The 14,457-nt window shown below is 37.4% G+C and overlaps 1 protein-coding gene across 3 annotated transcripts; it reads right to left on the minus strand.

Annotated features, from left to right (window-relative positions):
• Positions 1-2,022: 2,022 nt before the first annotated feature.
• On the minus strand, positions 2,023-5,667 carry LOC135612630 (receptor-like serine/threonine-protein kinase At1g78530). Of its 3 annotated transcripts, XM_065109142.1 has the most exons (7): positions 5,178-5,667; positions 4,537-4,766; positions 4,119-4,457; positions 3,775-4,029; positions 3,549-3,682; positions 2,847-2,917; positions 2,308-2,447 (listed from the first exon to the last, which is right to left on the minus strand). In XM_065109142.1, exons 2-6 carry the CDS (start codon positions 4,670-4,672, stop codon positions 2,870-2,872), a joined length of 912 nt encoding a protein of 303 aa, XP_064965214.1. In that variant the 5' UTR covers positions 4,673-4,766; positions 5,178-5,667; the 3' UTR covers positions 2,308-2,447; positions 2,847-2,869. The 3 variants fall into 3 exon arrangements, with proteins under 3 accessions (XP_064965213.1, XP_064965212.1, XP_064965214.1); XM_065109141.1 differs by lacking the exon at positions 2,847-2,917 and having other exon boundaries at positions 2,023-2,447; positions 4,537-4,580; XM_065109140.1 differs by lacking the exon at positions 2,847-2,917 and having other exon boundaries at positions 2,023-2,447.
• Between the last annotated feature and the right edge of the window lie 8,790 nt (positions 5,668-14,457).

The following is a 14,457-nucleotide window of genomic DNA, read 5'->3' on the forward strand; positions in this document are numbered from 1 at the left end:
AAAAAGTGTATTTTCCTTGGATATGCTTTTAGGGTGAAAGGATACAGATTATGGTATTCTGATCCAAAATCTCCAAAATTTGTAATTAGTAGAGATGTTACTTTTGATGAATTGTCTATGTTATCTTCTAAAGAAGAATCTACTAGTTGTACTAATGATAGTGCGCAGAAGCATGTGGAGCTTGAGATTGGTTATTCTAATTCTTTTCAGTCTAACTCTTCTACTCAAAAAATACCAGTAGATGGTCCTGAGTCTACTGACGAAGTTGATCCAGAGGAAGAGCGATATTCCATAGCCAAGGATAGACTATGGAGAGATATTCGACCACCACAAAGATATACAAATTTGGTTGCATATGCTTTGTCTATTGCAGAAGAAACAAGTGAAGTTGGTGAGCCTATTACCTACTCAGATGCAGTTTCTTATAATAATTCTTCTAACTGATTGATTGTGATGAATGAAGAAATAGAATCTCTCCATCAGAATAGAACTTGGGATCTTGTGAAGCCACCTTCGGGTAAGAAAATTGTTGGATGCAAATAGGATACTATTGCTGAGTGAAAGGTCCTTGTTCAGAAAATTCATATAAAGTTTGGCAAGTCTCACATAGTCCCACATTAGGAAAATCAAGCATGTTATCTCCTATTGCAACTATAAATAAGGGCCTGGGCTTTGAAGTCAGATACACCATATGAAAAACCTAAGTGTTTGCTTTGGGTTTAAGTTCACACTCAGTTAAATAGTTTGAGTTTATAGTTTGGATTTTTCTTGTTTAATAGATTCGGATATTTTATGGCCTAGGAACATCTTTCTGAGACATTTGTAATAGTCTCTCTTTTATAGTAGTGATTTGCTTCTCCTTCGTCCGTAGATGTAGGTCAATTGATCGAACCATGTAAATCTGGTGTTCTTGTCGCTTTTATTATTTCTGTTTTATTATCTTTGTTGGGTTGTCAAAATTACTATTTGGTAAATTTTATGGGACTAGCTCTAACAATATTTTTTTAGGAATATGATTGTATGATCCAACTAAACGAATCATTTGTATAACAGAAAAAGAAAACTTTTAATCACATGTACTTGCACTTGCACTTGGCAGAAGTTATAATACCAAAAACAAAATAAGAACTTATGATGTCATAAGAAAATTATAATTTTCAGATTTATGTATGTCAAAGTTTAGAGGGTTAAATTTTTTGTTTGGAGGCGAGAATGTCCCATGTTCTACTTAAGGATCTACATATAAGTTTTACTAATTTGTAACGATGGAGTCAAAAGGAATTTTTTGTGCGAGAAGAAATTCTAAGATTTCTTTAAGTAATATATAATCTTTAAGAACATAATTATGTGGGCTATCTCTGTACCCTAAAAAGAAACTCACATAGGATTTTGCACCGGACCTGAGAACAGTTTACAATATTTTGAAGTTGTATGGAGAGCGGCTTACAAAATTTTAGTGGTATACTATGGGCTCAGTCCCGTGGACTAAACCTACGGATTTATGGAGCCTGTGGATGCATGAACTTGAATATGGATACATGGGCTCAGTCCAGGCTCATGTCTATGGATACATGACTGTGGGCCTGCTTCCCATGGACTTGGCCTAACCTTACAGGCTCAGTCATTCTAATTAATTAATTAATTAATTAACTAATTCACAGTTTAATAAAACTATTAATCAACATAATAAAAATTAAATAACAATTAAAAAATAGAAAACCTACATATTTCCTCTTTTTATTTCTCTCTCTCTCTCTCTCTCTCTCTCTCTTTTTCTTTTTCTTCTCCTTTATTCTTCAATTCTTCTGTTAATAGGGGGTAATAAGGTAGGTTGATGTCAAAATTAAAATTTTACATTTTAGTCACACCAAGACTTATAATTACATATAAGTCCAACGATTTACAAAAGATCCATCCACGTATCCTTGTAATAAATTACAGATTAGTCACAGAATAGTTTTTTGAAGAAGCGATGGGCATAGCATTTGTGCATCAACAATGAACAATGTGGCTATTAAGACATTAGACAATGGTTGGAAATATATATATATATATGTTTGTGTGTGTGTGTGACAATTGGTATGTAGTATTCACCACAAGAAATTGTAGCTTCTTATGACATCACGGATTCACCACATCTATCTTGGTGAATAGGAGGTCCTGTATAACTAGGACAGACGATTGTTGCATGTATACCCAGAACCAGTAGTTAACAGTGTGTTATCCGCAGCAGCGCCACCTTTTAGAGTGCCCGATATGAGAGTGTGGAAAGTATTTACTTGCTCAAGCATTTTATGAACCGCTGCCATGGTTGGCCTCTCCGATGGATCTAATTCTAGGCATTTTTCTGCAATGCGGAAGACTTCCTTGACATCTTCAACAGGAAAGCATGACAGCGCTGTATCCACAGCATGTTCTTCCCTTTTATCTTCGACAATACATTTTACCTGTTGAACCAAAAAGCCCAATATAAGGTAAAGTCATCAGAACACATTGTAAGATGAGCAAATTGAAAAGAATACACATCATAAATACACTAGCTCAGAAGTAGCATCTGGTGGAATTCATTGGATAATTGTGGTAGGAGGCTGGATGTCGGAAGCTAAACCAGTTCATGCAAAATTACAAAATTTCTTTTAATATCTTCACAATCTATTCCACGTGTTATTTCACACAATGTAAAACTTACATCTACTAATAGAATTGGTATAAAAGCTAACACAATTTTTTTATTGACCAAGCTACATTTAAACCCCACTGTATAACAGAATTTTCTCTTGTATATGATGGACAGGCTTTTTACACGAGTAATTTAGTATTATATCATGATAATCCAGTAGACTTACAAAACTCATGATTCTGGAAATCTTTATTTTCGTCGGTGATCTACTGCTTTATTCAGTTTCCTCGTGCATGTCTGCATAATGTAACAGAACATCAAATAATTATGAGAATGTGAATCTCGTATAAATGCTCCATGAGATTGTGCCAAACTCTTTGAGATGGATATTTAGTTCCCAAAGAACATGAAATTACACATCCAAAATACTATCGGGCATTACAAGATTCACTCTGGTTTATTCAGTCAGCGATCTACTGCTTTTTACTGTACCAAGCTCTTTATTTTGGTCAGCAATCTGCTGCTTTATTCAGTTTCCTTGTCTACATAATGTAGTAGGACATCAAATAATTGTGAGAATGTGAATCTCATTCAAAAGCTTCATCAGGATTGTACCAAACTCTTTGAGATGGATATTTAGTTCCCAGAGAACATGAAACTACACATCCAAAATACTGCCTGCGGTTATATGACTAGCTCTGGTTTATTAATAATTGGACATCCAATAAAGCAGTAGTTTAAAGCAATATGTAAAAATATCTCTCAAGTTGTCTAAGACTACACATATTTTGAGTACAGATGATATGTTGACTCTTATTCTAGTATCATGGATTGACTCAGTAATATATTTGTTTCGAATATGCTTATATAGATAATCATAACACAGGAAACCCCTACAGAGTACAAATATCAAATGTCTACTACTTACCCAGGTTGCAAGTTTTGTGCCTTCTTCCAAAAACAATTCATTGGTTGGCCTCCTGCCAGTTAAAAGTTCAAGCAAAACCACACCAAAGCTGTAAACATCTCCTTTTGTAGTTGCTTTACCCGTGTCAAAATATTCTGCAAAACTCTGATGAATTAAGCCTTTTTCATGATCCAGGTATAGAAATTGGCACAGACTAAAATTTGTGGTTGTCAGTCAATCACATTACCAGGAGCTAGATAACCAAAAGTTCCTGCAACAACTGTTGAAACATGGCTCTGATCTGGTTTCATTAGTGTGGCTAATCCAAAATCAGAAACCCTTGCCTCCATGTTATGATCCAACAGTATATTGCTTGATTTGATATCTCTGTGGATTATGTGAGGTATACAATCATGATGCAGATATGATATACCCCTTGCTGCACCAACAGCTATTTTGCATCTCGTAGGCCAATCAAGAGGTTTCACTTTGCTCAAATTGCCTGTATCAGAAACTAGTAAGAAACTAAACTCCACTTAATATCATATGATATGAAATCTAGATTTATTTAAAGACCATTCAGTTTACTACCATGAAGCAATGCATCCAAGCTTCCATTTGGCATCAGTTCATATATAAGAAAATTAAACTGAGGTGCGATATAATATCCGTTAAGACTAGCAATGTTTCTGTGCTTTATATCACCCATAGCATCCAGCTCTCTTTCAAATCCACAGTCTCTATCGGTAGTTCCCTTGTTCAGTCTCTTCACTGCAAAGGCGGTGGTGTCATCAATTGCCAATCTGTAGACTGTACCAGAGCCTCCAGATCCAATAATATCCTTGCTCGACAACTCCATGAGCTTCTTGACAAAGATCTTTGAGCTCAGAGATTGTACCGTGGGAGACCTGAATATTACCAACCTTCCACCTGTTACCATGAAATGTCAGCAACCTACAACAAGTGCCGTGTCTACGATGTGCTGTGCCGTGGAAGTACAGAAGGTAACCTGACAAAGTATCTTGGATGATCTTATGTTTCCGAGTCCATCTTCTGTAGAGGAGGCACGAAACAACAATCTTTGATATCACAAATGCAAGACAACTTATTGTAATGTAAAGTGCTAAAGCAGTAGATCCAGTCATATCTTGGATCCAAAAGCTTTTCTTTTGTTGAGGAGAGAATCTAAAGGTCAAATATAGTATTTCTTATTCTCTTTTAGCCTTGGTACAAAAAGCCCTGCATCAAAATTGGAAGTAAATGCTCAGACATAAAATTGAATTCAAAGGATCTCCTGGTTTCAGTATAAGATATTTACACATTATGTTTTTGTTCCTGCAAAATGGAACTTGCAACATATCTTTATAAGCTGTGGGGAAAATAGAGTGTCTTTTTTTTGTGACTAAAGATCATAACATACACGAGAGTTGACATGCATATGATATGAAATTTTATGACTTATCCAGAGAAATTATAATCAAACATGTCGCCCTTTTGCCCATCCGCGAGAAGGTAATGCACACCAGCTTTCATTCTAATATAATTCATGCCATCAGAAAAAAAGATCATTCTCTTGATGATAGGCTACCGTGGCATAAGCTACATACTATTGAAAAATATGTTCTTGGGTTTATAGATAGGAGTGCTTACCACAAAGGAAGCTGCAGAGTTGTACTTCCTCCCTCCGATCAAAATGTATTGCTTTGAAGAAGCGAATTGCATCTCAGGAAATGCTGAAGGGAGCAGCAGTCGCTGCCCCATGGAGTTGGAGCTGGGACTTGTCATCTGCACGTGTTGGAGATTATGGAAGGGCAAGTGTCCATCGATGGCCAGTTTGGTGGAGAACGCCACGAAGTCAACCAATTAAAACTGCTGAGTCATGTGAAAAGCTGACCTACAACCCCTGCTTTCGCTGTCTGCTGGCACATTAATTTCCTTCTCGTCGATTCAGTTGTCTACCCACCGTTCTTAGAAATTCCTGGCAGAGGAACTTATCATGCAGTAGCCGCAATGTAAAACAACTCCACAAAACTTATCCATCACCCATGTGAGAAAAGTGTTTCGTCGGTCCCTTAAGCAAAAAGAAGCTTTTCTTGCTATTATGTTAGGAAAACAAAGATTGGAAAGAAAAAAAATTCATTTCTTGCTTGTCATCAAGCTATGAGTTAAGCCGGAAAGCTAAAGCCAGTGAACATGTGGAGTATGCTCTTGAAGTGTGAATCAGAATGTTCAGATGAATGGCGATGAAACATCAGATTCAAAGATATCACCTTGGTCACTGATTTGGCATCCAAAATCTCCGGAATTTAACCCACCTGACGTTGACAAGGAAGAAAAAAAGTGTTTGGAGCGTCGGTTTCAGAACAGGCGAGCTGTCGGCGGCATTGCATCTGTACTGCGCTAATGACAGCGCTTCGATTTCACACCAGAATACCACCACCACCGACACTATTGAAGTCAAACAAGTGCGATGTATCCGACAGAAGACTTGGACACCTGGTAAGTTCAGCATTTCTCGCGGAGCCAGTTCTTTTGTCTGTGTCTTTGTCATTGTAGGATGTGGACCGGTTTGCATCTAATGCAACGATGCGTTAGAAGTAGGATAACAATCGTGAGGAAAGGTCTTTAGAAACTGCTCTGCTGTCTTGATAAGGACGGGTTCAGGCCAGGCCCTCTTGAGCCGTTGGCTTAGGGCACCGGCTGCAACTTTTCCCACGGACAATCTGTCGAACAAGTGGGCTGCACCTTAAAAGCTGAAGAGACGGAGAAGGCTGAAGGCCTGCTTGCTTCAGTGCTTGTTCAACGATCCAAAACAAAGAACAAGTTTAGAAACGAGGGCTTCCTGTGGACAATCCTCCGGAGGGTCCGAGTAACCTCCGATGGCTCCCGATCCAGCTCGAATACCTACCATAAAACCTAGCAGCATGACGGAATAAGACTCCATCTATCATGATGAATGCACAAAATACAAGCTAGCTTTTGGTGGGTTCGAGGGTGACGTGGCAATTTGGTTCCCCGGAAACTATTTTGGAACATATTACACGTAGATTGTCCGTTTCTGAGTTGTTCTTTAAAATATCTCATTCTCAATTTGGAATATTATCATCTGTATAAAAAATTTATTTTCTGATTTACTTCAACACAATTTTCTACCGATCCATGAGCACTCTTCAGCTTCCTGGGGCAATCCTTCGGACGTCAATCCACTACGAACACCCCGTTTATGCATCATAAACCATGGCACGAATGCTCAGAACCTAGCGTACAAACATCCAGCCATCCATCTGCACAACCCGAGGGGCAACAGCCGTGCCGTTTCCGCCGTCAAGTTCTCCCCCGACGGCTCCCTCCTCCCCCTCATGCTACAATTCTACTCGAATAGAAATATTTCAAAAGGCAAAACCAATCAGAACTTTCAATTATTTTTCTTGTCAAAAACTCGGCGGTTCTTGAAAGCCAATATGCAATACAGCTGAGAGCAGGACAAGACTTTAGTGACCAAAAACCTACAACCTTTAAATCCAAACAAAAAGAGAATGAACCTTTGGCAGAGGCATATCCTGTTGGGCTGATAGCTCATATTCAGTCCATATAGATCTTATCAACCCACAGCTTATACCCCTCTTAATTTAATCCTAGATCAATATAAGGAGGGTGTGGTGGTTACGTTTTTATACGAAGGTGGCTACGTTTTTTTGGCAGAAAAGGGCAGCAACGTGGTGATCTTCGTAGTAGCAAAGAGGAGAAGAAAAAGACAGAAAAATAAGAGAAAGAAAGGAAAGAAAACAAGGATAACGCAGAGAGATTGTTCTCAATCATCTAGTAGTGTTCTCATCTCAAGTTAGATCAAATCTACAGTAGACTCTTGCTGTGATTACTTGGGGAGGTTTTAGATATCGTGGATAATGACGTGATCCCTGTATCACAGTTATTCTCTTGTGATTGTTGCTAGGGTTTAGGGTAAGAGATTGAGATTTGTATATTCATTATTCTCATAGTGGATTATCTCTAGTTTGCCACATGGTTTTTACCCTTCACATTGGAGGGGTTTTCCACGTATATCTTGGTGTTCTATTTGATTGTGATTTCATTTAATTCTATTGTATTTCATGGTCTGCTAGTATTTGTTAATATACAAAGGTAATTCCGCTTTATATCCCCATCAACTAGTATCAGAGCAAGGGTTTTGGTGATTTAATTTTTGTATTTGAACATGGAGGCCAATAATGTTTCTCGCATGATTAGTTTAAATGGAAACAATTGGATGATATGGAAACCAAGAATGGAAAATCTCTTTTATTGCAAAGATTTATATAGACTTTTGTAGGGGGATAGTGCAAAACCCACAACTATAACAGATGATGAGTGGAAGAGATTAGATTGAAAAACAATTAGGTTTATTCGACATTGGCTTGATGATAGTGTCTTTCACTATGTTTCTATTGAAATTTCTACATATTCTCTTTGAAAAAAGTTGGAAAGTCTCTATGAAAGAAAAATAACTGGCAACAAAGTTTTTTTGATCAGAAAACTTGTGAACCTAAAATATAGAGAGGGTGCTTCTATTGCTGAGCATTTGAATGAAATGCAAAGTATTACTAACCAGTTATCCTTTATAAAAATGTCTCTTGATGATGAGTTGTAGGCATTGTTACTTCTCAATTCATTACCAGAAAGTTAGGAGACACTAGTGGTTTCCCTCAATAATTCTACACTAGATGGTGTTATCATTATGAGTCAAGTAACAAGCAGTTTGTTGAATGAGGAGTTGAGAAGAAAGAGTTCAGCAATATTTCAGAATGATTCACAGGAACTTATCTCAGAGAACAGAGGAAGGTCAAAGTCTAGAAGCAGTTCACGCATGAGTAGGAGCGAGTCAAGATCAAGAAAAGATATTGTTTGCTATAACTGTAGTGAGAAAGGACATTACAAGAACCAATATAAGCAACCTAAGAAGAGCAAGAAAAAGGGAAAAGAAGTGGAGTCTATAGAGTCAAAAGATAATATCATAGCTATAGTGCAGGGTGGTGATTATTTGATTTTGTCTCCTTCTGATGATATTTTTTCTTGTGTGTTAAGATCTTAAGTGGGTGATACAGGTGCTTCTTATCATGCTACATCACGAAGGGAGTTTTTTGCTACATACAGGTCTAAAAATTTTGGTGTTATCAAGATGGGCAACTATGGCACAGCAGACATCATAGGCATAAATGATATCCATTTAAAGACCAACCTTGGCTACAAGTTGATACTTAAGGATATGAGGCATGTGGTTGACTTGAGGCTGAATTTAATTTCAGTTGGAAGGCTAGATGATGAAGACTATGATAGCAGATTTCACAAAGGGCAATGGAAGCTCAGTAAGGGTTATCTTGTTATAGCTAATGGAAAGAAATATTATACTTTGTATAGGTTGTAGGCTAAAGCTTATAGTGAGTAGTTAAATGCTACAGAAAAAGACTTCAGCATGGAGTTGTGGCATAGACGATTGGGACACATAAGCGAGAAGGGGCTGTAAGCTCTTTCCTAGAGAGAGGTATTGCAAAACCTTAGAGGTATACATTTGAACCCTTGTATTGATTGTTTGGTAGGTAAACAACATAGAGTTTCATTTGCTAGTCCTGTTTTGTCTAGAAAAATGCATGTCTTAGATCGTATTTATATAGATGTATGTGGTCCTTTGAGGACAAAAACTCCTGGTGGATTTGTTGATGTTCTTGGTATAAGTAGTGCACTTTATTTTATCACTTTTATAGATGATTTTTCTAGAAAAGTTTGGGCCTATGCTTTGAAGACCAAAGATCAGGTTATTAATGTCTTCAAAGAGTTTCATGCCAGGGTTGAAAGGGAGACAGAAAGGTAATTGAAATGCATAAGATCAGATAATGGTGATGAGTATACAGAATTATTTAATGATTATTGCAAGTCACATGGGATCCAACATGAGATGACAGTTCCTGGTACACCTCAGCATAATGCTATTGCAGAGAGGATGAACCACACCATCATGGAAAAGATCAGATGTATGATTTCACAGGCTAAGCTACCCAAAAGGTTTTGGGATGAGGCCTTGAGGACTACAGTTGATGTGATCAACTTATCACTATGTACAGCCTTAGATGGTGATGTTGCAGAGCATGTATGGTCAGGGAAAGATGTTTCCTACAGGAATTTGAGAGTGTTTGGTTGTCGTGCATTTGCACATATTCCAGACAATGAGAGGTCCAAGCTGGATGGTAAGTCTAAGAATGTATTTTTCTTGGCTACTCACATGATTATTTTGGTTACAGGCTTTGGGATCCAGAAAAGCAGAAGGTATTTAGAAGCAGAGACGTAGTCTTCTTTGAGAATCAAACTTTTGAAGATTTGAAGAAGAAGGCACCAGCCAATACTTTTGCAGGTGATGGGGGAGATGTGCAGGAAGATAGTGTAGAGCCTGATGTTGATCTACCTGTAGGACATGTTGAGCAAGAAGAAGTTGGAGAGCAACTTCCCGTAGAACCTCAGTTGAGAAGATCTTCTAGACAACGTCAACCTTCCAGAAGGTACTCTACAGATGAGTATATGATGCTTACTGATGCAGGTGAACCAGAGAGTTACCAAGAAGCAGTTGAAAGTGAGCAGAAAGAGAAGTGGTTAGTTGTTATGTAGGAAGAGATGGATGCTTTTCAGAAGAACCACACTTATGATTTGGTGCTACTACCAAATGGAATGAAGGCCTTGAAGAACAAGTGGGTTTTCAGATTGAAGACTCAAGAATATTATTCTCAACTAAAGTACAAAGCTAGATTGGTTGTGAAAGGCTTTGGTCAAAAGAAAGGTATTGACTTTGAAGAGATTTTTTCTCTTATTGTTAAAATGTCTTCTATTCGTGTTGCTCTTGGTATTGCTGCTAGCCAGGACTTGGAGGTTGAATAGTTAAATGTAAAGATAGCTTTCCTTCATGAGGATTTGGAGGAGGAAATTTATATGGAGCAACCAGAAGGCTTCAAAGTCAAAGGTAAAGAGAACTTTGTCTGCAAATTGAAGAAGAGCTTGTATGGGCTAAAGCAAGCTCTAAGATAGTGGTATAGAAAATTTGATTCATTTATGATAAAAAATGGATACAAAAGAACGGCTTTAGATTATTGTGTGTACATCAAATGGTTTGATGAGGATTTTATTATTCTCTTACTTTATGTTAATGACATGCTTATTCTTGGGAAAGATATGTCTAAAATTGATAGATTGAAGGAGCTGAGTGAGTCTTTTGCAATGAAGGATATGGGGCCAGCAAAGCAAATACTGGGTATGCAGATTTCCCGTGATAGAAAAAATAAGAAGATTTGGTTGTCATAGGAGAAATACATCGAGAAGGTATTGGAAAGATTCAGTATGAGCAATGTAAAACTAATTGGTTCTCCTCTTGCAGGTCACTTCAAGTTGTGCTCAGAACAGAGTCCGTCAAGTGATGAGGAGAAGAAGAAAATGCAAAAGGTTCCTTATGCTTTAGCAGTTGGAAGTTTAATGTATGCAATGGTATGTACGAGGCTAGACATCGCATATGTAGTTGGTGTTACTAGCAGATTTCTTATAAATCCAGGCAAAAAGCACTAAGCAGTAGTGAAGTGGATTTTTAGATATCTCAAAGGGAGCTCTAATGTTTGTTTAAGCTTTGGAGGTGGACCACATGTGTTGACAGGTTACACAGATGCAGATATAGTAAGAGATATAGATACGAGGAAGTCTACTTCAGGTTATGTACTTACTTTTGTAGGGGGAGTTGTGTCATGGCAATCCAGGTTGCAAAGGTGTATTGCTCTCTCCACCACAGAAGCAGAATATATTGCTGCTATAGAGGTATCCAAAGAAATGTTATGGATGAAAGAATTCTTACAAGAATTGGAGCTGAAATAGGAAAATTATATGGTGCATTGTGACAGCTAGAGTGACATCCATTTGTGTAAGAACCCAATGTTTCATTCCAAGTCAAAGCATATAGATGTCAAATACCACTGGATTCGAAATGTATTTGAAGAGAAGCAGTTGCAGCTTTAGAAAATTCACACAGATGACAACGGAGCAGACATATTGACAAAAACTTTACCAAAAGAAAGATAGGAGATATACTGACAGCTGGTCAGCATGGCTTCACATTGAGGAGTCATGGGACAACCTCCCTTATGGGCTGAAGGGGGAGGTTATTGGGCTGGCAGCCCATATTCAGCCCATGTGGGTTTTATCAGCCCATAGCCCACAGCCTCTCTTAACCTAACCCTAGATCAATATAAGGGGGGTTTGGTGGCTACGTTTTTATGCGAAGGTGGCTGCGTTTTTTGGGCAGAAAAGGGCAGCAATGTGGTGATCTTCGCAGTAGCAAAGAGGAGAAGAAAAAGGTAGAAAAGCAAGAGAAAGAAATGGAAGAAAACAAGGACAATGCAAAGAGACTGTTCTCAATCATCTAGCAGTGTTCTCATCTCAGGTTAGATCAAATCTACAGTAGACTCTTGCTGTGATTACTTGGGGAGGTTTTATATATCATGGACAGTGACGCGTGATCATTGTATCCCAGTTATTCTCTTGTGATTGTTGCTAGGGTTTAGGGCAAGAGATTAAGATTTGTATATTCATTATTCTCATAGTGGATTATCTCTAGTTTGCCACGTGATTTTTACCCTTCACATTGGAGGAGTTTTCTACGTATATCTTGGTATTCTATTTGATTGTGATTTCATTTAATTCCGCTGTATATCATGGTCCGTTAGTATTTGTTCATATACAAAGGTTATTCCACTTTATATCCCCATTAGTTAGGTGTGATCCATGCCGTCTCAAGCTCCTCCACTGAGAACTCTACCACGATATTCAACCGTGGCCTGAAAGTCTAGGGAAGCAAAAAAACAAGAACAGGAGCAACCATTAGAATCCCTAGGGAACAAAGAAATTTCCCTGCAAAGGGAGACACCTTTACGACAGGAGGCGCTCACATGGAAGAAGTCGAGGACGACGACAAGCAGTGGCTGGACAAGCGGGGTGATCACCCTCCCAGCCTTCTGTCGCTCCTGCTTCTCCCATCGGGTGACGGGGCGACGCTCCGACAGTGGAGGCTGCGCGGCGACGGAGGGGCGGGTGGAGAAGGCTCAGGCGGAACGGGCCATAAGTCGTCCTCTGATTAGGAGGACCCTTCCGCTGGCAGGGATGGCGCGGTGCGGTGTCGTAAAATAATTTAATTAAAAAAATCAGAATTAGAATTAGAGTGATTATAAATAATAAAGTATTTATTTTATTAATTTTTTAAAAAATTATAAATAGTAATAGAGTTGTTAATAGTAGAAAGGAATCTCTAGTAAGCTCCTTCCTATTATTTTTTTTATTTTTCAAAGGTGCCTTGAGATTTCTCAAATGATATCTTATTTTAAATAATGTCTAAAATACTCTTGCATTACACTCAATGATATTGTTCTCATTAGGTTTAGAGTCATAGTGGGTGGACTGAATATAGCATTTTCAAGTAGATTTTATATTATTTTTATTATGATGGTTAAAATAGATTTTTTTATTTAAGTGATATATTTTTAAATTATTATAAAATATTTATTTGAATCCTACTATAATACACAAATAATTTATAATATGTTATAGTTTCATTTGTTTGACTTATGGTGTTTTTTAATAGTATAAGATAGTGTCATGTTTTTTTTTTTTTTTTGTTAAGGTACTAAAAACTTTGTAAAGCTATTAAAAAAACAGAGTTAAGGTCCATTTTAATCTAGTTTTCATCATAGACCACTTAAACCCTTATAATTTATTCGTATCTAAAATAACTTGTATATTTTCAAAAACGTAATATATAAGCCCCCGTTAAGTTTGAGTTAATAAACGTTATTGTCTGCTTACATGACATGTTGACTCATAATTAATCATTAATAAATAACACATATAATTTAATTTTAAAAAAGAATTAATATCCATTTTAGCCCTTGTGATTTTAGTTAGGAACCACTTAAGTCCTTCTGGTATACTCATGTTTAAAATAACCTCTATATTTTCAAAAACGTATCATATAAGTCCCTCTCATCAAGTCTGAGTTAACAATATATCAAGTCTGAATTAATAGCATAATAAACTATTAATATAATAACACATATAATTTAAGTTTAAAAAAATAGTAGAGGGCGGAGGTGGAGGTGATGGAGAGCTGGACCATCACGTCGTTGGCGTGGAGGGTGGGGACACAAGAGAGGACGAAATGAGAGGTGATGGGGATGAAGACGCCCAAGAGGAGGAAGAGGCACCAAGAGACTATTGTATGCCTAATGTCGGACTGGTCGACGCATATGCACCTTAGGCAGGATTTGGAAGCTCCTAAGTTCGTCGTTAGCGTAGGAGAGGCTACGTGCATACAACGTCCTGCTAGGCAGCAGCGGCTTGGTGCTACTACTAGTGGTCGCTTCCACGACGATGCCTCCTCTCGTCATTGATGGTGGTCTTAGTTTTTTTTAACTTAAATTATATGTATCATTATATTAATGATTTATTTTGAGTCAGCATATCACGTAAGCAGGCTTTAATGTTTGTTAACTCAGACTTGACGGGAGAAACTTATATACTATATATTTTTAAAGTATAAAGATTATTTTAGATACGAATAAACCATAAGGACTTAAGTAGTCTATGGTCAAAACCACATGGGCTAAAATAGATATTAATTATTTTTTAAACTTAAATTATATGTGTTATTATATTAACAGTTTATTGTGAGTCCGTATATCACATAAGCAAACTCTAACGTTTGTTAACTTAGACTTGACGGGAGGAGCTTATATGTTACGTTTTTTAAAATATATGTGTTATTTTAGGTACGAGTAAACCATAAGGGCTTAAGTGATCCATGGCCAAAACCATATAGACTAAAATAGATCTTAATCCTAAAAATATCATATTATCTCTT

The sequence above is a fragment of the Musa acuminata genome, chromosome BXJ2-5 (assembly GCF_036884655.1).
Source record: "Musa acuminata AAA Group cultivar baxijiao chromosome BXJ2-5, Cavendish_Baxijiao_AAA, whole genome shotgun sequence".
In the NCBI taxonomy this organism is placed as follows: Eukaryota; Viridiplantae; Streptophyta; class Magnoliopsida; order Zingiberales; family Musaceae; genus Musa; species Musa acuminata.

Bases quoted from the DNA above. Each gene is read 5' to 3' on its own strand.
- LOC135612630 (XM_065109140.1), bottom strand. From the start codon at position 4,672: ATGACTGGATCTACTGCTTTAGCACTTTACATTACAATAAGTTGTCTT. The intron at 4,458-4,536 runs GTTACCTTCTGT...TCATGGTAACAG, and splicing joins CATCCAAGATACTTTGTCAG to GTGGAAGGTTGGTAATATTC. The intron at 2,448-3,548 runs GTAAGTAGTAGA...TTGGTTCAACAG, and splicing joins GCACAAAACTTGCAACCTGG to GTAAAATGTATTGTCGAAGA.